Genomic DNA, 23,848 nt, shown 5'->3' on the forward strand with positions numbered 1-23,848 from the left:
GTTGTGCTGTTTGATTGTTCATCTGGTGTTAATCTTAGTGTTAATATTTGCATCTCTGGGTGTTGATTGCTGGAAAGGAGGTGGTCTTTTCACTTTTTTATCATCTCTTCTGAATGGTATGTAAATGTTCTTTACTTCTGTGTGTCTGCTGATGGCTGCTTTGTCTGAGTGCCAGGCTTCCAGGAACTCTCTGGCATTTTTGGATTTGGCTTAGTTTAGGATGCTCACAGTTTCCCAGTTGAAAGTATGGTTGAAACTGTCCATGTGTTGTGAGATTAAGGAGTTTTCATCATGTCTTCTGACTGCTAGTTAGTGTTTGTGGATGCCTTGTTGTTTTCAGCCATCAACAGACACATGTTGATGATACAACAGACACAAACAACATTTACATACCATTCAAAAGAGACAATAGAAAAGCCAAAAGACCAGAACACCCAGATATGAAAAGATTAACACTAGGATTAACACCAGATGAACAATCAAACATCACAATACATCTTAATCAAGGAACTATTACCTCAGTCAATCAACATAGCAGCAAACAACAGCCCAATCAAGGAACTCCCAAGGAGAGAACAACACCTCCACCAACACAAGCTGGACAGTATATAAACTGAGAGCAAGACCCACTCCCTGTTCACACTGAAGATGTTGCCTAGCCTGGCAACAAAACGTCTACAACAAAACAACAAGGCTCAGAGAGCACCAAGGCCCCCACGATAGGCAATGTCTCAAGATTTCTGGGCCTTCACATGAGATCTTGTGAGATCTTAGACATTTTATTTTTTAACCTTTCAAAACCTTTTATTTTTAATTTGTATGTAGAAAATGTCATTCCATATGAAAACTATGCATGAGGGGAGAGTGTTAAGGGTTTTTTAAGTTTAAATTTCTTGATGCTTACAACATCACAAAAAGAAACCAAACTTAACAGTTCTTCAAGCTGCTAATACTGCTGCCTGATTGTTAGACTATTAATGCTTTACAAAAAGATAAAAGAAAAACTTGAAATAGTTCTTAATGCTGATGTTTATCCAGCATTTTTTATTTTTTAGGATTTTTTTTCTATTGCTTTTAGAGTAGTCTCAGCCAGTAACAACAACCACAAAGTAATACTGCTATATATGTATAAAAAATAGAGAGATTTACATACACACATTCTTTGTTTTCACTTTTTCTCTGTATGTATTTGTGTGTGTGTATTTTCTCTGCATCCCAATTTTCTCTTTCTAGTTTTATTGTTTCCTCCTGATTGGTTTTCTAAAACACTGATAATTGTCCAAAGAGTATTGTCAGCAGAACCTGAGCTTGAGTTCAACTTATGATAGGACCATTCAGCAACCCCAGCTGAAGCCTTTTATGGCTATACTTTATCTGTAAGGCAATGCTGATACATCATATCAGACAATAGTGAAATAACATGGAACATTTTCATTACAGCAAAATATATTGAGTTTCACTTTCAAAACAAAGCATTAATCTCACTGGCATCTCCCATTACTGAATGAACAGGACCCTAAAAAAACAAACAAACTCCCAAATGTCATACACTGCTATTTTGTCCTTCATAGTCCAATGCCCCACATCTCTGTTTCAGGACATTTCCAAAAGGATAAAGTTTTCATTTTCCAGATTTTCTTGAAAACTTATTTCTTAAATTACAACAATCACCAAGTATTATATGAAGTATTTAATTTTGTCTGTATGTGAGACAGCAGAGAAATGGTGAAAACTCCCTGAACCTATGGCAACATTTCCTGCAAAACATAGGATCCAGTGGAAGTCTGTCATATCAGAAGACAAAAATTCTATTATACATCGAAACATCTTCTCTAATACTGCAGGTGTTCCAGAGAAGGCTCAAGATAAAATTACAAAGACAGCACCTTTGCAGAAAGATATCAGAGGACAAATTTGCCAACAGAAACCTCTGTGTTCATGGAGTGAGCAGTTCCTTTCCAACGGGTTAGCCCATCGACTTCATGAGACAGCTTGTTGGAACTGGCTGTGACATAAGATCTCAGTTCACAAGGTGAAACATACAAATCTATGAATATACCCTATGAAGTATTCATTCCTTTAAACCACCATGACTCTGCTTCTGTCTTTCCAGTCGATTAAGACAACTCTTCTACAACAACATCAAACCACAAGGGACATCCTTGTTGGGAATTCATTCTGAGAAAAACAGGAAAAGAGAAGCAAAAATTATATAATATAAAAGCAATCAATTCAACAAAGGTGGGCTTAGAGCATCCATGTTTTATGCCCTCCCCCAAAAAAACATAAAAAGGGACAAAAGTTGCTGCCTTATTGTATCCCCAATACACATTCCTGCAGACCTCCAATTGAAAATAATAAAAAAAAAGACTGTTTGATTTCTCTTTTATACTTTTTCAGTGTGTTCCTCTGTTTTAGAGTTAAAAGTCTCCCATGCACACACTCACTTCATCAAAGGGCCTCTACTTTCTCCCCTTCCTCCTTTGAAAGAATGATCACCTGGCTATTCAGGACACCATGAAATGTTGCATGATCAGCTGATGATTCTTTCACACAAAAAGTAAAGGCTCTACATCAAGAGCCAGTGGCCTTTATGACACAAAAGAAAGAAGAAAATAAAAGGAAACCTCTCAGATTACTTCTGTTAGTTAAGGCAATTTCCCTTTCCCTCTTTTTTTTTCCTCTGTGTGAAAGAGGCAAAAAAACCCTGTGCCTCTTTTCACAAGGAATAGAGAATTCAGTGAAATCAAGGATTCAGCCTTCCTTAAAAAAAAAAAAAAAGCCTATGCCCCACAGCTGAAAAAAAATATCCATCCTTAAATTATTCTGGGGGGAGACAGGGAGACAGCAAGGAACAGAACAAAGTGGCTATTTGGCATCTATTTTCAGGCCAAGGGGCCATTCTGTAAATCAGTTCTAATCAACCTGGAAGCTTTGGATATGCTAATTGCAATCAAGATGGATACTGTTTTCATTTATGTTTAATGATTTATTATGTATAATCATGAAAAGAAAGGTGGACATATAAGTAATGACTAATTATTTACTTGTTCATAGGAGCCTTCAAAAAACACATTTGTGGACAGTTTGTCCTCATTCATTTCATTTGAGTGTTTTCTCATGCGCACAAACTGCAGTTTTTACTCAATATAAGTAGTCCTCACTAAGCGATCGCAATTGGGACCAGCAACTTGGTTCTTAAGTGAAAACCACACGACTGCAACTGTACTTACAATATTACTTCAGCTTTACAGCATCAGAAGGATACCAACCCTTAAACAGCCCCTTTTCCCCACTCCCCTGTCCTTTGGAATGCTCACCCTAGTGCTGGGATAATTAGCAAAAAGAGAATTGATGTCTGGAATTACATTCATTGGAGAAGAAAGGATTACAAGAGAGTAACCAGGCACACAATGGGGAATACACATCAAAGGGAATTGTCATGTCCCCTGTTGCAATGCATACATGCATCACAACGGGGAACATGCCTTTCCGGAGAAGGGAAGGAAGGAGGAAAGAATCAAGGCTAATCCTTTAAGCACTAAAAGACAAATACAAATAAAGGACAAAGGAGCCATACCTTTGCCCTGACCTGAGAAGCCATCATCCTATCTCCCTGACATCTCTGCATTACCCCAGGGGACACACCTGCGCCAGGACACAGGAAGAGGACAGAGGTAATCAGCGCTAATCCCCCTGATCACCCATCGAGACTCCAGATCAGGACTTTGGGACAATGCGGGGTGGGGAAGGACCAGGTCCGCATCGCGGGTATTTACCGGCTACCTCGCACGCCATGTGCTCATTCCCGTCTTTTTCCGTGTATGCATTCTATTCCTAATAAACCGGAAATCCTTAGCCCTGACTAAGTGAGTCTGTGTCTCTTTGGGAATAAGGCAACCATCACAGGAATACACTAGTGCCAGCTGTTTGCCTAGCAGGCTCCCAGCTGTGAGCTAGGAGCCACTTAGGAGGCAAACAAAAGCCTTTAGTGTGAAACTGATTTGGGTCTTATCAATTTCAGGCAGTAGCTGTGAGTTGCAGGGTTCTATCAACTAATTAAGGTCAGGGAGCTAAGCTTGTTAACTTGTGGTTAGCACTTTTTAGGGACACTCTGCCATGCTGCAGAGAAAAGCAGCTCAGTAAGAGATAGCTTGTTTAGGTAATCTCTCTGCTCCGTGAGCAGTGGGGAAAAAAAACAGGTCAGGCACAGGACAATGCATACTGACTGACTGTAATGGCGAACACGTGACTGAGAGGAAGACGCTGTAAAGGTCGTAAATGTGGGCATTGGTCATAAAGTTACTTCTTTACCACCATTGTAACTGAACGGCAATTCCTACTGGATTCATGGCTTATCCTTCCATCCATGATATATACACTGTAATCCATTTACTGAATTCATATTTTGCCTCCCTCATATTTTTCCCTTAACCTATGATACTGAATTTTGCACTACCCTTTTCATCTGGCCACTTTTTTAAAATGCATTTTTGGGTTGTAAAATCAATGTTCCCTGCTATAAAGGAAAAATAGTGAGTTTTTTTCCAATTGCAACTTTAACATTAAATCCAGAGAACACAGTATCTCTGAACTACCCTATCATAGTGCAACAAACATTCTGCTTTTTCAGCCCTGGAGCAAGGGTATCAGACATAGCCTCACTGTTTTCGGGGGCTCTTTTTTTCTCTTCTTCTCTGATGAATTGAAGTTAGATTGTTCTCTGTTTTTGTATGAAGAACCCCGGCTCAACTCCCTCTCACTGTATGGTGGCAGAGTATCTTCTCCTTCCTCTTGCTGTGGAGGTTGCTGCTGTTCTGATTTATAAGTTGATGGTGGTGACCAAGCATAGTAAGTTCCTCCCCTTTGGCTGGATTGTGAACTGAGCTTTGAAGGCGTCTCACTAGGTTCACCACTCTCATCATAGCTTCGTGACTTCCTTTCGAGGGCACTAGCAAGGTAGGAGTGATCATATTTCTGGCTCCCTCCAGGTGTCCGACACACTAGCCTAGGCAAGTGTTTCTCTTCATGAGTGCATCTCCTGGGTGGGCTATATCTCCAACCCCGGTCCGCATCTGTCACTGGCTCACGGTTTCCTCCCCTGCGTTTGCCATAAAAATCATCTGAATTCTCCAGATGCTGTACTGGCCCTCCACGTGATCCTGATCTCTCAAAGTGCCGTGGCTCCTGACTCGCCTCAGACCGATGGACCTGCTGACTGTAAGATTCAGCAAAGGCTGCTAGTTCATCCATGGAGACAGCTGGCACTCCCAAAGAAAAACACTTTCTTGAAAGCATTTCTGACTTTGATCTCTGCTGGCTGTATAAGACATAAAAGAGATGTTTTGAATTTTTGTTTTAATTTTTTATATTAATTATGTAACCTACTTGCCTGTTCATCCAATGTAAGTAATTCCCAAATGAACATTTGAAATATTACAGGAGCCCTATATTCCTACTGGCAGCACCCAAGTGACCAGTAGAAAATTGATTCTTAATACAGACTGCCCTAATTCTAGAACAGAGGAAAGTATGTACCTTAACAAAGTCAAAACATTTTATCCCTCTAGTTTTCTATTACCTTTGCTAACTGAAAAAGTGACTCTCCAAAGTTTCAGATAGAGGTCTTTCCTACCACATGCTCCTTTCAATTCCATGTGCCAGGTATTGAATCTGGAACCTTTGTCAGGCAAATCATCTGTTGTGCCATTGAGCTATAATCAATAGAGTTACAGTAAGGGTAATCCACATACATGGCTCCAAGATGTATGTTTCAACCGCAGTGCAAATAATGACTCAGCTGGCATCTTACTGGTCAGATAGGAACAATCTACTAAGGGAATAGTATCCTAAATGTGTTATTACATTTATATCTTATCTTTCCTCTAAGGTGAGGTAGGGTGGGCTCAGAGAATGACAATTACCAAGCCAAGTATAAATCTTTATTTGAATAAGGTATTGAAGTAGGGTTTTTTTTTAATCTGTTCAATTGTGTCTGATTCTCGGAGACTGCCTGGACAAGTCACTGCAGTTTTCTTGGCAAGGTTTTTCAGAAGTGGTTTGCCATTGCCTCCTTCCTAGGGCTGAGAGAGACTGGCCCAAGGTCACCCAGCTGGCTTTTTGCCTAAGGCGGGACTAGAACTCACAGTCTCCCAGTTCCTAGCCTAGCGCCTTAAACACTGCCCCAAACTGGCTCTCACTGAAGTAATAGTTGACTGAAAACTAAACAAGGCAGCAGGATAATGTGGTTGGGTAAAGAAAAAAAGAATGGAAAAGTAGTAGTTGCACTTTATTTTGTGTCAATCATATCTCACTTCAAACATTGTGACTACTACTAGGCACAAGTATTCAAAGAACTTTAAGTATTCAGAAGGAAGTGAACAAGTTCTATACTACACTACTTCTTTATAGCGTGTTATAGAGTGTATTACAGTCTTATAAATATGTATTATTTTAAAGAAACCCAAAAGCTGATTTGTTGAATGTGATACAGTGCCTAATCTTCACTATCCAGATGGTTGACATACCAATATGAACAGATTGGGCCTGGATGTTTTTATTTTATTTATCAAATTTTTATCACCGCCCATCTCCCCCACATGGGGGACCCTGGGTGGTTCACAATAAAAACAATTTAAAATTTCAGTAAAATAATAAATACAACCAATAATTAGTCAGCATAAAATGCAATAAAGTCCAAGCCATGGCAGATCTAATTCAAACCATAAGGGAATAAAACCGGTCCCCGCAGAACTAGGGAATCAACCAGCCCCAAGAATGGCTCTTCCCCTCCCTATTCCAGGCAAGGTGACAAAACCAGGTCTTCAGCTGTTTTCTGAAGTCCAGGAGGAGGGGGCTAACCTCACTTCTGGGGGAAGGATATTCCAAAGAGCGGGAGCTGTTGCAGAGAAAGCCTGCCTCCTGGACCCCGCCAGATGGAATTCTCTTACAGATGGGGTCCGCAACATGCCCTCTCTGCACAATCAGGTGTGACAGGCTGATGTAGCGGGGGTGCGACAGTCCCGTATGTAACCTGGACCCGTGCCGTGTAGGGCTTTAAACGTGATACCTAACACCTTGAATTGGACCTGTTAGATGTCATATGCTGTCTGACAAGGTCCAAAAGACAAAGTCCCCAGAATACATTCATCATATAAGACACTACCACTTTATAATGCTTCATCTGTTTAAGAAAACTGCTAATAATTTAGCTTACTTATTTATTATTGTATTTATAAACCAATGTTATTTTGTACAACTCAAGGTGGTGTACATAATTCTCCTTCCCCATAACAAGAGCCCTATGAGGCTGTTGGGCTGAGAGAGAGCGACTGGCCCAAAGTTACCCAACCAGCTTTCATGCCTAAGGGAGGACCAACATTCAGTCTCCTAGTTTCTAGTCCAGCACTTTAACCACTACACCAAACTGGCCCTCCTTACGGTTATCATATCCAGTACAGTATATCAGATCTTCCTAATCCCTTACTCTCCTCCTTGCTATTCACCTATATAAATAAGGAAAGTAAAAATATTGAAAAGCAATAGTCTTCGGTTTCCACTTTCCACCATTGAACTCACCTCATTCTGAAGCTGCCCCTGTCTTCCCTGTAATCAGAACGTGTTTGTGGCCTGGATGTACCACCTCCACTGACAACTCCTGTCCAGTACTCAGCATCACCATCCATGTCTCCTGAAGGAGGAAGTGCTTTCCTGCACACCTGACGGTAAGACTGACGGAAGTTGGCACCCTCATCGTGTAAAGAACTGAGCTCTGAGATGGTGTTACTGTCTGAAATGAAAGAATGCAGTTATTGGGAAATTTTTAGAGAAGATAAAACTTCTCTGTTTATTATAAAATTGAATTCTTCTTGTTCAATTGGACAGAGATTAAACCATATACAAGATCTTTATGAACAAAAATCCTACATTCTGTGTTTCTGGACTGATTATATCTGCATTTCATCTTCTTATGAAAGAGAGAGGGAATGATGGAAAACATAAAAGACTTATCCCTACAGTAAGGGATAAAAGACTTATCCCTACAGTAAGACTTATCCCTACAGTATTCTGTTGGCCTAAGTCTTCTGAGACCATTTTAGTAAATCCAGTAATTAGAACACAGTAGCTCAGTTAAGAAAAGCAGTGCTGACATAATTTCTTGAGATGTTCATACCACTGCAAATATTATCTATTTGGACTAACCAGTTTCATTGTTTTACTCACAGTACAGTAGACATTACAAGCAGTAGTTCTCAACCTTATTTGTTTTAAGCCTCACCAATAATTCTGTCAAAAAACCTAGATGCCAGCAAGATGGCGGGGAAAGCCAACTTTTTCAAAGAATTACACACATACATAAAAAATTATGTTCCGCTATTATGTTTATTATTATCAGTGTTATGATAAGTTAGCTCTCCCATGTAACCACCCAGGGTCCCCTGTGTGGGGGAGATGGGCGGTGATAAAAATATGATAAAGAAATAAAATAAGTTTTAAGGACAAAATAATTGTATTAGTACTGTGACCACAAACTTTACTGCTCTAACTCTAAAAAGAATAGTGTTTGCCATGGGGAACAGTCTTCACCTTTGCCAAATTAAGAAATATTCCAAGTAATGAGACATGGCACAAAACATTTGTTTATTTATTTGTTTAATAATATGCCTAGCTTTCAGAAGCTGCTCCAAAGCTAGATGCCAGGAGGTGCTCTGCTGAAAGCTCAGTTCCCTTTGCCTCACCACATTCAAGTGGAGATTGACTGCTTTGCCTTCTATCTCTTCTGTCCTCCCTTCTGTTATAAAAAATATGTATAACACAAATTCCACAGTACCACATAATGGAGTCTGACCAAGGGAAACTTGGAATTGTAGTCATCATCAACCATCTCTCATTTGGGGAATCTACCAGCATTCGCAGCACGGAACCTCATTCTTGCAAGGAAAAGGATTCACACCTGCTGGCTTTTGGTTTGTAGTATGCTGCCCAGTTTACTCTACTCATGAGCCCCACTGGGGAGTGTTCTGCCATTCAGTCCTTGCTACTGATAGTGCTAGAAAGGCCTGAGGCAATTGACTTAGCATTTTTCCATTTGAGGACAGAGTGATAAAGGATCCATTTCTTTGGGGCAATGAGGAGGATGCCCGTATGCTTGCTTCCAAAAGGAGCAGATAGGATAGCCCCATTAGGAACCCCTCAGGGAAACTGGGCAGCTGAAAGGCCAAGGTCTGCTGTTTGTGTATGTGTGTATGCTTTGTTGTTCTTGTTGCCATGCTGTTAATCATAGCAGTGTATTATTGCTAACTATATGTCTAGGGATGTTAGTGTTGGTATACAGTATGCTGCAGGATGGGTAGATAGAAGAATGAGTTGCCACTATTGAAGAGATTTCAGGCAGAGAAGATATATCACTGGGAGCACAATTGGTCAAATAAAGAAAAAAAGACCAGGCTAAATGTTTGGAAGCTGTCCCATTTTCTGATCCCTCTTCCATTTTCAAATCAAGAGTTCAGGGCCAGTCTATCTTCTGTTAGTCTGGTGCTGCTTTTAAAGCTAGGTCAGTTTAATAAAACACTTTCCATCCATGATTTCAGTGCAGATGAGAGGGCCAACTTGGTATATATTATCAAGATTTGGGTGGACAGGGTTGATAGAATTGATTCTTACCAGCTCCACCCATTTGGGTAATTCATTTTGGACCATCCTTGTTGGGAGGGCCAAGGAGGGAATGCTGATGTTTTTGTAGAGATTTCATCATTCTAATAAGGAAACACCCAGTTTTGCGGGCATGTATTTGATATTGGACCAGAGAGTGGTATTGTTGGCATATTATCCACAAAGTTCTCCAGCAACTCTCTGGCTAAATTGGTTGAAGTGGCCTTAGAGGTGGCAGTGAAAGAATTTAGTCTCCTATATTGCATCCTTGTGTGCTGTTCAGTAGAACTGTTTCAGATAGTTAAAAGACTCAAAAACAAAGGCTCAGTAATGACAGCTTCTGAAACCTTGGCTTGTCCACTGTGATGAATTTGCTAAGCGTTTTGATGAGGAAGTAGTTTGCATCTGTTGTAGCAGAATCTGGGAAGATGTGTAGATCACCAACAAGTCATGTTTTGGGGGACCAGTTTCAGTTTCTGAGAGCTGAGGATACCAATATATTCGACCTATCACCTGTAGATCTAATTTTTCTCTATCTTGTCTATTAAATCTACCAGAGGGAAACTGATGGTATTGGTCCAGGAAGAGGTAAATGCCTTAGATTGTCTCCCCTGCTCTTGAAAATGTGGTAGTTCAATCCCTTCTAAAGAACACATCTTAGACCTAGGAGATACTTGAGAACTATTACCCCACTGCAGATATCCTTGCTTGGGCAAGATGCTTGAGAGGGTGGCAGCCAATTTATTTATGGGTTATTGGAGAATATGGATGAGCTAGAACTATTCCTGTCTGCTTTCAGGCCTGGTTTGACACTGACGTTACCTTGGTTGTTAGATGACCCATTCTAGGGGAAAGGCAGGAGGAGTGCAACTTTCTATTCTCCCCTAGACTTTAATCTTGGCATTCTGCTATCTGCAGCTGAAGTAGGAAGCATGATTTTTCAATGGTTCTGTGCCTACTCCAGAGAAGATTCCAGAGAGGGGCTGTAGAGTTCTTCTGCTAGGCCTCATGACTCTAAGCTCTGGGATCTTACAAGGATCCATTCTATTACTCTATATTAATTCATTGGTGCAGTCATCAGTAGATTTGGGGTTAGGTGTCACTCATATGCTGATGATGTCCAGCTCTAAGTAGTGCAGGATTTTTATGGATGACTTTTGCCTGGAATTGGGTCAATAAACCGAAGCTGAATCCAACAAGATGAAAGCACTGTGGATGGTGGTTCATTAGTCTTGGAATTGGAAAAATCTTAAATTCAGGGTGAGGTTACTATATATTCCCTCTGAAGTAGGTGGTACACAGTTTTGGGTATAAGATTTACTTCTGTCACTTGAAGCCTGACGGCTGCAACCCTTCCTGGTAAGGGACAGCTCATGCCCTGGTAACATATATTTTAATTACTGCAATGAGCTCTATGTGGGTCTATTCTTGAAGATGACACAAAAATTGCTGCTAGTATAGAATGCAGAAATGATTATTGCATTGCTTATTTTACTTAGTTTTATTCCTTTATTTTGATTTTATGGCTTATAACTGGCACAAGATTCTCTGAACAGTGGGTAGGCTATAAGTATTTTAAAGAAATAAATGTTTGGCAAGCCTAATTTTAAAGATAGGAAAATGTTAAAAATTATTGCAATAATCACTGCAGACTAGAACTCAACAGGAAAAAAGTTCAGAAAAAAATCCCACAGAGACTACATCTAAGAAAGTGGTGCATTTGTAGTGAAGTCTACATATAGAACAGCATACAAACCCAATGTGACATTCACATTATAACATAAACATTTTCACATGCATTCTTTCCATGGTGTCAGAAATGTGGGACCTCAATCACACTCTTTCTGGAGTAGAAGACAGATCAGCTCTATAGAATTCACTAAATGTAGCTTTTCACAGTGACTTGATCTTCACCACCCATCACCCCCATTGCTTATCCCACTGCATGCAATGACATTTGGATCCTAGGCATTCCAATCTGGAGGGAACCTTTTTATAGTATTCTTAGTGGGTGGAAATGGCAGCATGTTCAGTGATGAGTGTTGTAGAACACCATGTAATTTGCTACTTTTTCTCAGAGCTGTGATTAAAGTCATTCCTTCAGTCTGCCTATCAATTGATTGAGGCAGCCTGCATGTCTGAGACTGGTAGGACACACTGGGTCTTATGGACTGAGTCTATTGAATGCGTATGCTAAAAATAGACAGCGGCAATTATTTCTTCTTGTACATTTAAAAAACCCTTGTATTCATCAAATCTGAGAGACTCAGATGAGTCAGTGACTTGGGCTACTATTTTCTTTCACTTGAAATGATTGCAATGTACAGATAGATATGAGACATAGTATCGGTGGGGAGCAATTTGTGGACATGCATTTGCCATACATTCTTTAGAAAAAAAAACACTCCAATGAATTACTCAGTTTCTCACACTGGAACTCATTGGATGAAAATGGTAATATAACTAATCTATCTTCTTCCTAAGGACTTTTTAAACACTTGTAAAAAAATCTGGTTTACAGAAAATTGGTGAAGAGTGGCTTATATTATATATTATTATTTTGTGACATAAACAATATTTAAAGTACTTTAAAAAAGTAAGCCATACATTCATTAGCTAAGCAATAGAGGAAGTAGGCAATTACTATTCTTATTGAAATAGGACTTCTTTTATATTGCACGCAGGGGCTCATTCAACTGAATATTTTTAAATACTCTATTGAAAAAGACACATGAAAATTCCAACCTCCTTCCAACTGGAAGGTATAAACTAGGCAGGTTTTATGGTCCAATGTAACTTAAACTACATGTTTGGCTGATGTATCAAGCATCCCGAAAATTTCCCCTCAGGATTTTGACAATTAGGACACATTTTATTCAGACAATGTATATTGCTACAAACATCTGGAACCACCATTACCTAAAGGATAAGATACAGTGGTGTGAATGGGAGGGGGAGGTTGGTGTTAAAATTCCATAATATATTAAATTTAAGCAAGGTTGGCATTTGTTTGAAATGATAAAATTGTTTCTCACATCTCTCTCGCATCCTTCTGGCTGGGTCAAACTGAGCCAATTCTTTCTCAACATAGTATAGCACCTTCATAGAATCTCTGTCTTTGCCAGTTTGTATTCGGTAACCCTTGTGTACTGCAGAGAGAAGTAAATGATTAGTCAATGTAGTCTTTCTTATTAGAAACAAATTTCTAATATTCCATTAGGAGGTCATTGTCCTATGATGTATAACTTCCCTAGGAATTTTCAAGTATTTAGAAATATTTTTTATTTAATAATAAACCTTCACTAGCTACTGATGGTGAGAGAGCTTCCAGGTCCACTTCAAAGGGCTGGTTGTCACTTTTAAAGCCCTACTTGGCTCAGCATCTACTTGGCTCTCTTTACTATAGCTTTCTCTGAGTTTAGTCTGCCCATTCAGTAAGATCTGAGAGAAAGAGCTTGCTGGGAATCCCAGCATCAAGGGAATGTTATCTTCACTAACCCTAGAACTCAAATCTTCTTCATGATGGTCCTGCTCCTTTGGAAAAAAAACACTCCCAACCAGATATCTGAAACCTCCCCCCCCCCCATTTGCAGACAGCCATAAAAACGTAGTTCTTCATTTGACATCTGGCAACAAGGTAATAGTAGTATAACTTTATTGATTAGTCAGCTGACATATCAAAGGGGGACAAGGAAATACAATGCTTTTCTAAATAGTAGTGAATCAATGGGCTGGCACACAAATGTAACTCAGAACAGATACAAAAGAGAAAGAGAAAGAAAGATTACCACTTTGTCCTCCTGCACCGGATTCACTTGGTGCCAAGGGAGGTAGATGTGACTTTTCCATAAGGACAGCATGAGATGGGACTCCACTACCCAAAACAGTAGGGATACAGTATGGTCCTGGGATTGATGTGACTGCTGGAGGATATCCAGCCTTTGCAGATTTTCCTGCTTCATACACTGAAAAAAGAGTAACAAGTAATACTTCAAAGATATCAGTCCGCAGTTGTCCTTCTTCTGGTCCAGCTAGCAGGCAACGCTTACCCAAACTTGGCTGAATGTGAAAAGCTAAGAAGGATTGGACCTGGTTAGTATTTGAATGGGAGACCATCAGGAAGTCCCAGGACTGTAGGCTACACTGGAAGTGGAAACAGAAAACCTACAGGGCAATGGCAAACTATTTCTGTATACTGTAATTGCCAAGAAAACTACATGAATATTTCCATGAAATCACCAGCTGAGCTCAACCCAGAAGACTTGCTTTTCCTTGATCCTGGAAACTGGAGAAGGGAGAGGCGGCATCGGGGAGAGGAGATGAGGGGATAAGCATTATAATAGAAGTTTACATAAGCCAATAACTTTTTCAAAGGCTATTTTACATCAAGTGTTTATGTTCACATGATAGTGAAAACATTTTAAAGAAGCAATCGCACTAGAAGGTATCCTAGAACACACTTGATTTACATATTACTTCTGCAGCAAAATCATAACATGGTTTTAGAGCTGGTTATTTGTGCAAAATATTTAGAGGATATTGCTAGGTTTATATTAAAGAAGTAAGTAATTGAAATTAAAGTATTGAAAATGCAAGTCCAGGATCTAAATGGAATTTGAATGAATTTGGCCAGCAGCTGACTAAGAAGAGCCACTCACTTGCTGAGCAGGGGGCTGAACTCAGTGGTCTCATTGCTCTTTCCAACTCAGTGATTCCTCTCTTAATCTCATAGCAGCTCACCTTTACTACTATTGACAGCTTCAAATTAGCATAAAAGGACAACTTGTTGAACAGAGATAGTAACGAAGTAGGATTAATACAAAGCAGAAATATGCACTAAGTAGTCCTATGAATGTTCTTTCTCACCTGATTCAGGAAGATGAGTGTGATTTTATACATGCAGCCACTGAGGATTTAGAGGCATACCTATCTTCTCTTGTGCAATCATCCAGTCCTCTTTTAATTAACTGAATTTGTGTGTTTTGATGCAGAAGCATTTAAGTCTCATCTACCTACTACTATTGATTGAAGCAGCTGAAATGTTATGAAAAATATTTAAATCATCAAAAATTAAACAGCTGCTTAAAAAATAACACTTTTAAAAGTTAACATTACAAGATCACACCCAATAGTGGCTTTGTGCTAGCTGCAAACATATCTGCTGATTGAAACTAGAGAAACTTGCAAACTGTCCATGTCATTCCCCATATTAATTCCAAAGATTTCTCAACCCATCAAGTTGAGTTTTTGGGAAAGCTTGTAGAATTGCTGATAAGAAGACTGACAAAATCTGGGTGCACTAGCAAAAAAATCACATTTAGCTACATTGTCCTACACTCGCAGTACAGATAAATTGTAAACTGTCAAAAGACTTTGATAATCAGCTATGTTGTTGTTTATTCGTTTAGTCGCTTCCGACTCTTTGTGACTTCATGGACCAGCCCACGCCAGAGCTTCCTGTTGGTCGTCAACACCCCCAGCTCCCCCAGGTCGTCAACACCCCCAGCTCCCCCAGTCATGTATAGAATATCAGATAATCAGCTATACACCAAGTTAAATTAAAAAAAAAAATCAAAACAGTAACTTGTTTATACAAAAGGCCAGAGGAAGTTATACCAACAGATACCTTTTAAAGCATGTTCTAAAGCAGTGTTTCTCAACCTCAGCAACTTTAAGATGTCTAGACTTATATCTTAATGTTGCTGAAGTTGAGAAACAGTGTTCCAAACTTCATAAAAGCAAGTAGTCCAACTTTATTCAACATCGAGTAGTTACATAAAACTAGTTGAATATAGTTTCACCTAGATTGGAAATATTTTGTTGCCATCCCATGGGTAACAGCATCTATATGAAATTTAGTTCTCTGAAAGGCCAATTAATTTAATTAATTTAGCTTTGGCCTGAGTTTTATACTGTATGTATCCTGATGACTATAGCTTTCAGGTCCATGAACAGCACAAAAATATTCTTTATACAAAGAAATAAACCAGACAGATAGTGCGTCTGAACGAAATATTTTTTTAATACTTTGACCCACATCGTAAACAGTCACTCACATGCCCGTGGACAGCAGCAGGTATCTGGGCAGCAAGGGCAACGAATGTAACAGCAGCAGTTATAAGGACAGCATTGGCACCAGCAGATCCCAACTAAGAGAAAGAAAAGGAAAGCCCCCAGGATCACCAAGCCCACAAACATCCACTCTGTAAACAAAAAAAAAAGATACATCAATGAAAAGTTGGAGGTGTCAACCAGTAACTGATTAATGTATTAATCAATGAAATAGAAATAATGAACATATTATAAAATACACATGCTAAGAACAAATGCTAAACTCATGATGCTTATTTGATAGAACTGGTTTAAATTAAATTAAACCCATGAATCTCACCCCTAGAGCTATGTAGGACCGAAGAAATAGTATTTGCTGAGAGGACCAGTAAGGAGAAATACATTCTCTATAATCATGGACAATGGCGGTATAATGACACACAGGTGTATTGATAATGAAATGAAAAGCTCAGAATCCTCTTTTTACCAATTTTAAGTGGGTATTTATTCTGCCAGTCAAAACTTGAATTTCGGTTAGCTGAATGAACAGCCAAAATAAAAATGGGGGGGGGGCTAATTCCATCTAAAATATAGCTGAAGTAAAGTTATGAGATTATTTTGATCTATATTAAGCAATAAAAATCATTTTCAACTATTGTGATTTTGTGCCCGAAGGCATCTCTATAACCTAAGAACTTTTACTCTTTGAGCAAGCAATTTTAGTCCCATCAGTTATAATGCCACCATTTACCTCCAAGATACTTTGGAAAAAGCAAGCAAGACCCTATGACAAAGGTGTCAAGGAAGTGGATCAACAGAGATGGGCTCCACCAGCTTTGCTCCCCCTTCCTTTGACTGTAAGCAGCATTTTTGCTGTACAACATCTGGTAATTACCCCTTTTTCCTTCCTTGTTTTTTCATCACAGCACCAGCTTGTGATGAAGCAACAAAAGCAGCAACAGGTGTTGAGTGGAGAGGGAACTTTGCCCCTTGGAGAAGCTGGGGTGATAGAAGATGGTGGCAATGTGTCATCCTGACTGCAGGAGAGGGAAATCCCTGGAGTTGGAAGGAAGCAGGAGTTCCTGTGAATGGGAAACCACCCTCCAAGTAGGTCCAGGAGAAATGCTGCCAAACTGTTTTAGTAGCTATTCCCTTTGGAGCCACAGGAGAAACTGAGTTGATCTTTGAAAGCCCATGGAAGCCCCATAATGCCATGGAAACATAGGGATGATGCTAATATATCAGCACAGTCACACATGTGAAATGGGACTTAATAAACAAGGGGAAAATATGCAACTATTTCAAATGCACATATTTATTACCAAACTATGCATGAACTGAGTGAGGATTTAAAAGCAGACAACAAATCTGTATGCTGTACAATCAGTCCATGGGGGGGGGGGGGAAGCAGCTCCTCTCCTGAAATCTAAATATAACAGATGTTATCCTATCACTGGAATCCAGGATGATATTATTAGGATATTTTGAAGATCATGATAATATATGAAACAATCCCAGCTTATAATTTGGGAATCAAGCTAACACTCTGCTGTATAAAGACTAAATTAAAAATTAACATGAATACTAATTAGAACATAGAAAACTCAAGTTGTATTAACATGAATCATACTAATTAATCTGAACAAATTTAGAAAATCACGCAGAGGTGTCATAGGAAGACAGCTTGTTTATCTGAATTCTTTCAGAATAACCCATATGAAACTCAGGGAAAAAAGAATACGGTTATATTTCAACCATCATAATTTATTATTACTGTATGCCAGCTCCAGATCTCAAGGTGGCACACAACATAATAAAAACAATGAAACAAGAGTCACTTGTTTGGGATGGGCAGCTACAGAAATTGAATAAACAAACAAACAATTTTAAAAAAATCTGTTCAATTTTATCTGATTCTCAGAGACTGCCTGGAAAAGTCCCTGCAGTTTTCGTGGCAAGGTTCTTCAGAAGTGGTTTGCCCTTGCCTTTTTCCTAGTGATGAGAAAGATTGACTGGCCCAAGTCACCTAGCCGGCTTTGTGCCTAAGGCAGGACTAGACCATGAGGACTAGAACTCATGGTCTCCCATTTTCTAGCCTAGTGCCTTAACCACTACACCAGACTGGCTCTCAAATAAACTATAAGATACAGTAATTTGGTGTTTGTTACCGGTGGCGTGTTCCGGCCCTCTGCGCTCAGACCCAGGCCCTGGTCAGCAGATCCATAGGGGCCCTGGTTTCCGGCTGCTGCTTCTTAATGCCAGGTCAGTTAATAACAAGGCCCCCCTCATATGTGACTTGATCACTGAGGAGGGGGCAGACCTGGCATGTATTACCAAAACCTGGCTGGGCGTGGAAGGGGGGGTGCCCCTTTCGGAAATGTGCCCAGCTGGGTTTACGGTATGGCACCAGCCGAGATCCCAGGGCAGGGGAGGAGGGGTGGCTGTTGTTGTCCGAGGGTCTCTTGTGGCCTTCAGGGGCCCTGCTCCACAAGTGGCTGGTTGTGAGACCGTTCTTCAAGTTGGGTTCCCAAGAACAGTTGGGAGTGTTGCTGCTGTACCAACCTCCCTGCTGCGTGGCAACCTCCCTGCCTGAGCTGCTTGAGGCCGTCTCAGGGCTGGCGGTGGAGTTCTCCAGGCTTATGGTTCTGGGGGACTTCAATCTGCATCCCTGGGGCGTGCCTCAGAGGCAGCTCGGGAGTTCATGGCTACCATGGCAGCCATGGGCCTGTCCCAGATTATTCGGGACCCGACTTGAGAAAGTGGTCATACCCCAGACTTGGTTTTCTTGTCAAAGCAGTGGCAATGTGATCTGAAGGGAGAGATAGATCTGTCCCCATTGTCACAGTCAGACCATACCCTGGTGGCCCTGAGATTCTCTTATGCCACCCCCCTCTGCAGGGAGGTAGGACCATTCGATTGGTCTGCCCCCGGCGACTGATGGACCCGGTAGCGTTTCAGAGGAAGCTGGGGGTTATACCCAGTGATCTGCTGCACAGTCCAGCGGAGGCCCTAGCTGCAGCCTGGAATAGGGAGGCGGCCGGGGTCTTGGACAGGATTGCGCCTGTGCAGCCTCTCTTGTCTCATCAAACCCGGCACTTCCCGTGGTTTACGGAGGAGCTGAGGGTGCTGAAGAGGATTAAGAGACACCTAGAGCGCCGCTGGAGGAAGACGAAGACTGAATTCGACCGAACACAGGTAAAAGCCGCTATTAAGGCCTACCTTGTGGTGATAAAAGCGGCAAAATGTCAATATTTCTCCGCTCATATTGCATCTGCAGAATGCCACCTGACCGCCCTGTTTAAGATCACTCGATCCCTTTTGGGGAAGGTGGGTTCAGCAACCCACCTACAGGGCCGTGCAGAGGAATTTGCTGAGCATCTGCAGGACAAAATCGCTTGGATCCGCTCCAAGTTGGACTCCAGGCATGAGGCGTGGTCTGGAGAGATACCAGGGGAACAGGCTTACCCAGTTATCTGGGAGCAGTTTGATCCTGTTGGACCTGAGGAAGTGGACAGGATCCTACGGATAGTAAATGCCACCACATGCCATCTAGACCCATGTCCCTCCTGGCTAGTAAAAGCAGGCTGGGAGGTCACACGTGGTTGGGTCCATGCAATGGTTAATACATCCTTGAGTGAGGGGGTGTTTCTGGCAGCCTTTAAAGAAGCGTTGGTACACCCCCTCCTCAAGAAGCCATCGCTGGACCCTACTGTTCTGGACAATCTTCGTCCAGTCTGCCACCTCCCCTTTTTGGGGAAGGTGGTTGAGAAAGTGATGGCTTTGCAGCTCCAAAGGGTCCTGGAGGAAACGGATTATCTAGACCCCTTTCAGTCAGGTTTCAGGCCCGGTTATGGGACGGAAACAGCATTGGTCGCACTTATGGATGATCTCTGGCGGGAGCGGGATGGAGGCAGTGCATCCACCCTCGCTCTCCTTGATCTCTCAGCGGCTTTCGATACTATCGACCATGGTATCCTTTTGGGGCGGCTCAGGGAGTTGGGGGTGGGCGGCGTAGTCTTACGCTGGTTCACTTCCTTCCTCCAGGGCCAATCCCAGTCGGTGTTGATAGGGGAGGAGAGATCAGCCCCACGGCCCCTTCTTTGTGGGGTGCCACAGGGATCAGTACTCTCCCCTCTCCTTTTTAACATCTACATGAAACCACTGGGTGAGATCATCCGTCACCATGGGATGAGGTATCATCAGTATGCTGATGATACTCAATTGTATATCTCCATCCCGGGTGAAATAAGTGATGCCGTGACCACCCTCTCTGAGTGTCTGGGGGCTGTGGAGGTCTGGATGGGAAACAACAGGCTTCAACTGAACCCTGGTAAGACAGAGTGGCTGTGGGTTAATGGTTCTTCTGTATCCAGGACATTAACATCTCTGGTTCTGGATGGGGTTGCACTGCCCCAGACAGACCCGGTGCATAACTTGGGTGTCCTCCTGGACTCACGGCTCCTGCTCGAAGAGCAGGTGGCAGCCGTGACCAGGAGAGCCTTTGTGCAGCTACGTGCTGTGCACCAGTTACTCCCCTTCCTGGACCAGGAGACCCTTCAAACAGTCACTCATGCCCTTGTTATCTTTCAGATAGACTATTGCAATGCACTCTACATGGGGCTACCCTTGAAAAGTATCCAGAAGCTTCAGCTGGTCCAGAATGCAGCTGCGCGAGCTGTTTTTGGTGCCCATAGGGGAAGGGCACATGTAACACTACTGCTGCGCGAGCTGGATTGGGTACCAGTTTGCTTCCGGGTCCAATTCAAGGTGTTGGTTATTACCTTTAAAGCCCTACATGGCATGGGACCAGGTTACCTGAGGGACCGCCTCTTCCCCATTACATCAACCTGTCCCACCCGATCATGCAGAGAGGGCATGCTACGGACCCCGTCTGTAAAAGAATTTCATCTGAAGGGGTCCAGGAAGCGGGCCTTCTCTGCAGTAGCTCCCGCCCTGTGGAACATGCTGCCCCTGGAGGTGAGATTGGCCCCATCGCTCCTGGCTTTTCGGCGGAGTCTGAAGACCTGGTTCTGCCGCCTTGCTTGTGGTGGAGAGGGGAATAGAGTTACATGGGGATGGTTGTTATAGACCACTCCTCCCACACTTGGACTGTTTTAGATCTCTCATTGCTTGGATTTTTATTCTTTATTTTTATTTCTATTTATAGTATTTTTATTGTATTTTATTATTCTGATGGTTTTAATCATTTGTTGTAAACCTCCCAGAGGCCTCCGTCGGGAGGAGATGGGAGGGGATAAATTAGATAGATAGATAAATAAATAAATAAATTCAAACACCCTAAATCTACCATATCATAAAAATTCATAATAAAAGATATCTCAGCCATTTTGCAGCAGTAACCAATCTTGAAAACAGCCATTCCCTGGCCAGCTGATCCCTTATTGTTTGGCACCTCATGCCGCAAAAGCTCAACAAATGAAACATGTCTTCATGGCCCTTTCTAAAAGTTAATAGAGAAAAAGCTATCCTCAATCTGGAAGACAAGCTAAAATGATGACTATGTTATGTTTATAAAGAAACCTCTACTGTTGAAAGAAGACTGTGAGATTTTTAAGTACACTCGATCTTATACAAAAGGCCAAGAAACAATTGAACCATTCTTTACTAATGTATGTTTGTATTAAAATATATACACCCAATTGTTATAAACTGGAATCAGTATCAAAGAATAATGCAACTAATTATAATAGACTAGTTATAATAGGCTAGTAATGAAACCAAAACTCCCTAATCTGGTAAATTTTGGTACCCCAGCCATCATTCTGGTTGGGAGTAAAAACCAATACAGCTCAAGGAAAGTCTGCCCTGAATATGGAGTGAGATAAAGGTCGGGCAGTCTTTATGTTGCCAGGATCTGTTAGCTTTGGAGCTTTGGAGTGGGAGGCTAAAGCAGGGAAGATGATGAGGCAAAGAAAGTAGAGCCATGTCATGCACACCTGAAAGTCATTTCTGTTTTTTTCATGTTTTGGTGGTAAATTGGTTTGTGTATAAAGTTAGCTTCCTTACTGAAAATGGCAGGAAACCATAATGGTATTCTATGAAATGAGGCTCGGGGCGAACATGCATACATCCGTAGTACTCAAGTTCATTCAACCCTGATTTTGATAATTGCCTAAATCATATTAATTATACTAATAATTTCAGGAATAAAGTTTGTATACTTCAAATAATATTTTAGAACAACAATAAAAATACTTCCAACAAAGTGCCCATATCCATCCACCAGTTCTAGCACCTGAGTTATTGGAGGAAAGGCAAGATATAAATCTAATGAATAAATAAGCAAAGCATTCTTTTTTTACATGTCATTTTCCCCTGCTCAGAAACCTTGCCACTCCCCACCATCCCCCATCAACTGCAAGAAGTTATTGAAGAGGCCATGAACAGAGGCTACATATAAAAGCAAGGAATAAATTAATGAACAAGGTGCAATAGAAAACAGAAGAACAGAAAGGTGTTAGATGGCAGAGTACCTGACATAATCTCCACAGCAAAATTGGGTAAGAGACCAGCAAGCATCCCTGTCCTGCCTAGAAAAGACCAGGAGGAATGGAAAGAAGGAAGTTAGTACAGGAAAATCACTCCCCATTCTTTGCCTTAACATTAAGTTCACTGATCTGCATGGTATAAAGCCTTTATATGCTCTTTTAGAATATTCATCACCTCTGCTGTAACTGCTTCTCCTGATGTAACTACAGTATGATGAAATGCTTACTATTTTACATATTTCAATATATTCATCATCAGAGATACTCCATATATAATTGCTACAATATACTAGCTGATACCATGAGATTTTGACAGATCCGCTTTTGTGTTCTCTTGACCATTACCTATTGATAGGTTGCCTAAGGGACTTAAATGTTTTTCAGAAGCATACCCACAACGCTATCCATATTTGGTTGAACTAAATACAGTATGCATATTTTATTTCTGTGAATTTTAGCAATTTTCGTATGGTCCAGCATGGCTTGTTTTATGTTTTGACTTCCATTAAGTTTTACTGGCAAAATTTAGACACACCTTAGATAGATTTTAACCTCAGACACTTCATCTTAACTAAGCAGGAGGCAACCACATTTGGGCTGATTCAAGTTGTCATCAGTGCAAGAATGCAGATGGTTTATACAGGCACTGCTCTTTTGCCACATCAAGCATTTCCTTTGTAAATGGCATGGACTAAGGCTATTTCCATGTCAATTGAGGTTAATCCATGAAGGCTCAGCATAAAATTTATGGCTACTCTTTATCCTCTGAAGGCGCAAGCTACATAAAAATTGTTTGTTCTGTTTAACTAAATAATGTGTACATGAATTACACATATTACTTGTATGTATGTAATATATCCAGGCAATACTGTATACATTTTAAATGGCTGGGCTTCTTGCATCTATTATTACAGTCTGGATTCTAAGCCACTCATTTTACTTTTTACATCTAGGCCACTCATTACTAAGCTAACATTTGCACAATTTGAATTTCTGACCATGTTTTTGTTCTTTGGAACTGCATAGTTCATCTTCCATGTTTTGTTATAAGAAGCATAAATTATTCTGTGCAGAATAAAAAAGAATATGCTGTTATACAAAATATGGGATAAGCTTCATTAAAAAAAACAAACTGCAGTTTCTTATGTGTGGTGAACATGAAAGTTGTTACATGAGCAGAATTTATCATTGTACCACTCTGATTCTACATGTATATATTGAATGTTGTAGTCTATGTATATGTATATGATTGATTTTTCTTAAATGTTGCATTCAATCGTTTCATACAGAATTTGGAAACTGATTCCAGACAGATTTGAGATCTTCCAAACAGACAGATCTGAGAACTTTCAACAGCCATTTAAGGCATGATCAGTGGGTATCAGAGTATGTGTATCAGTTTTACAAACTAAAGCGGAAAGGATAGAAGTATGCCTCGGAGTCTGCAATCTTCAGAGCCTGCTCCCAGTCACTCTTAAGGCCAATAAACAAGAATGAGAGACCTGTTTTATGCATATGTCCATGTCAGAGGCATTAAGTTTGCTTCTGTAGCATTGTACTTGTAGAATGAAACTTTCAGTTCACTGGGCAAAGACCAGAAAAGAATACCTAAAAACAGATAGTACACAGTACATAAA

General features: G+C 40.8%; 1 protein-coding gene across 2 annotated transcripts in view; it reads right to left on the reverse strand.

The window, feature by feature from the left end:
* Window positions 1-1,011: 1,011 nt before the first annotated feature.
* The window catches only part of ILDR2 (immunoglobulin like domain containing receptor 2), a 59,652-nt gene continuing 36,815 nt past the window's right edge, over window positions 1,012-23,848 (reverse strand). The window contains exons 4-10 of one of the 2 annotated variants that reach the window (XM_063305521.1): window positions 22,197-22,253; window positions 15,708-15,854; window positions 13,440-13,616; window positions 12,687-12,800; window positions 7,579-7,789; window positions 4,666-5,320; window positions 1,012-2,178 (exon numbers count right to left, since the gene is read on the reverse strand). In XM_063305521.1, coding sequence (XP_063161591.1) covers window positions 2,143-2,178; window positions 4,666-5,320; window positions 7,579-7,789; window positions 12,687-12,800; window positions 13,440-13,616; window positions 15,708-15,854; window positions 22,197-22,253 — 1,397 coding nt within the window. In that variant the 3' untranslated portion in view covers window positions 1,012-2,142. The remainder of the gene's footprint in view (window positions 2,179-4,665; window positions 5,321-7,578; window positions 7,790-12,686; window positions 12,801-13,439; window positions 13,617-15,707; window positions 15,855-22,196; window positions 22,254-23,848) is intronic. The other variant, XM_063305523.1, reaches the window with a different exon arrangement.

The sequence above is a fragment of the Candoia aspera genome, chromosome 5 (genome assembly GCF_035149785.1).
Source record: "Candoia aspera isolate rCanAsp1 chromosome 5, rCanAsp1.hap2, whole genome shotgun sequence".
In the NCBI taxonomy this organism is placed as follows: Eukaryota; Metazoa; Chordata; class Lepidosauria; order Squamata; family Boidae; genus Candoia; species Candoia aspera.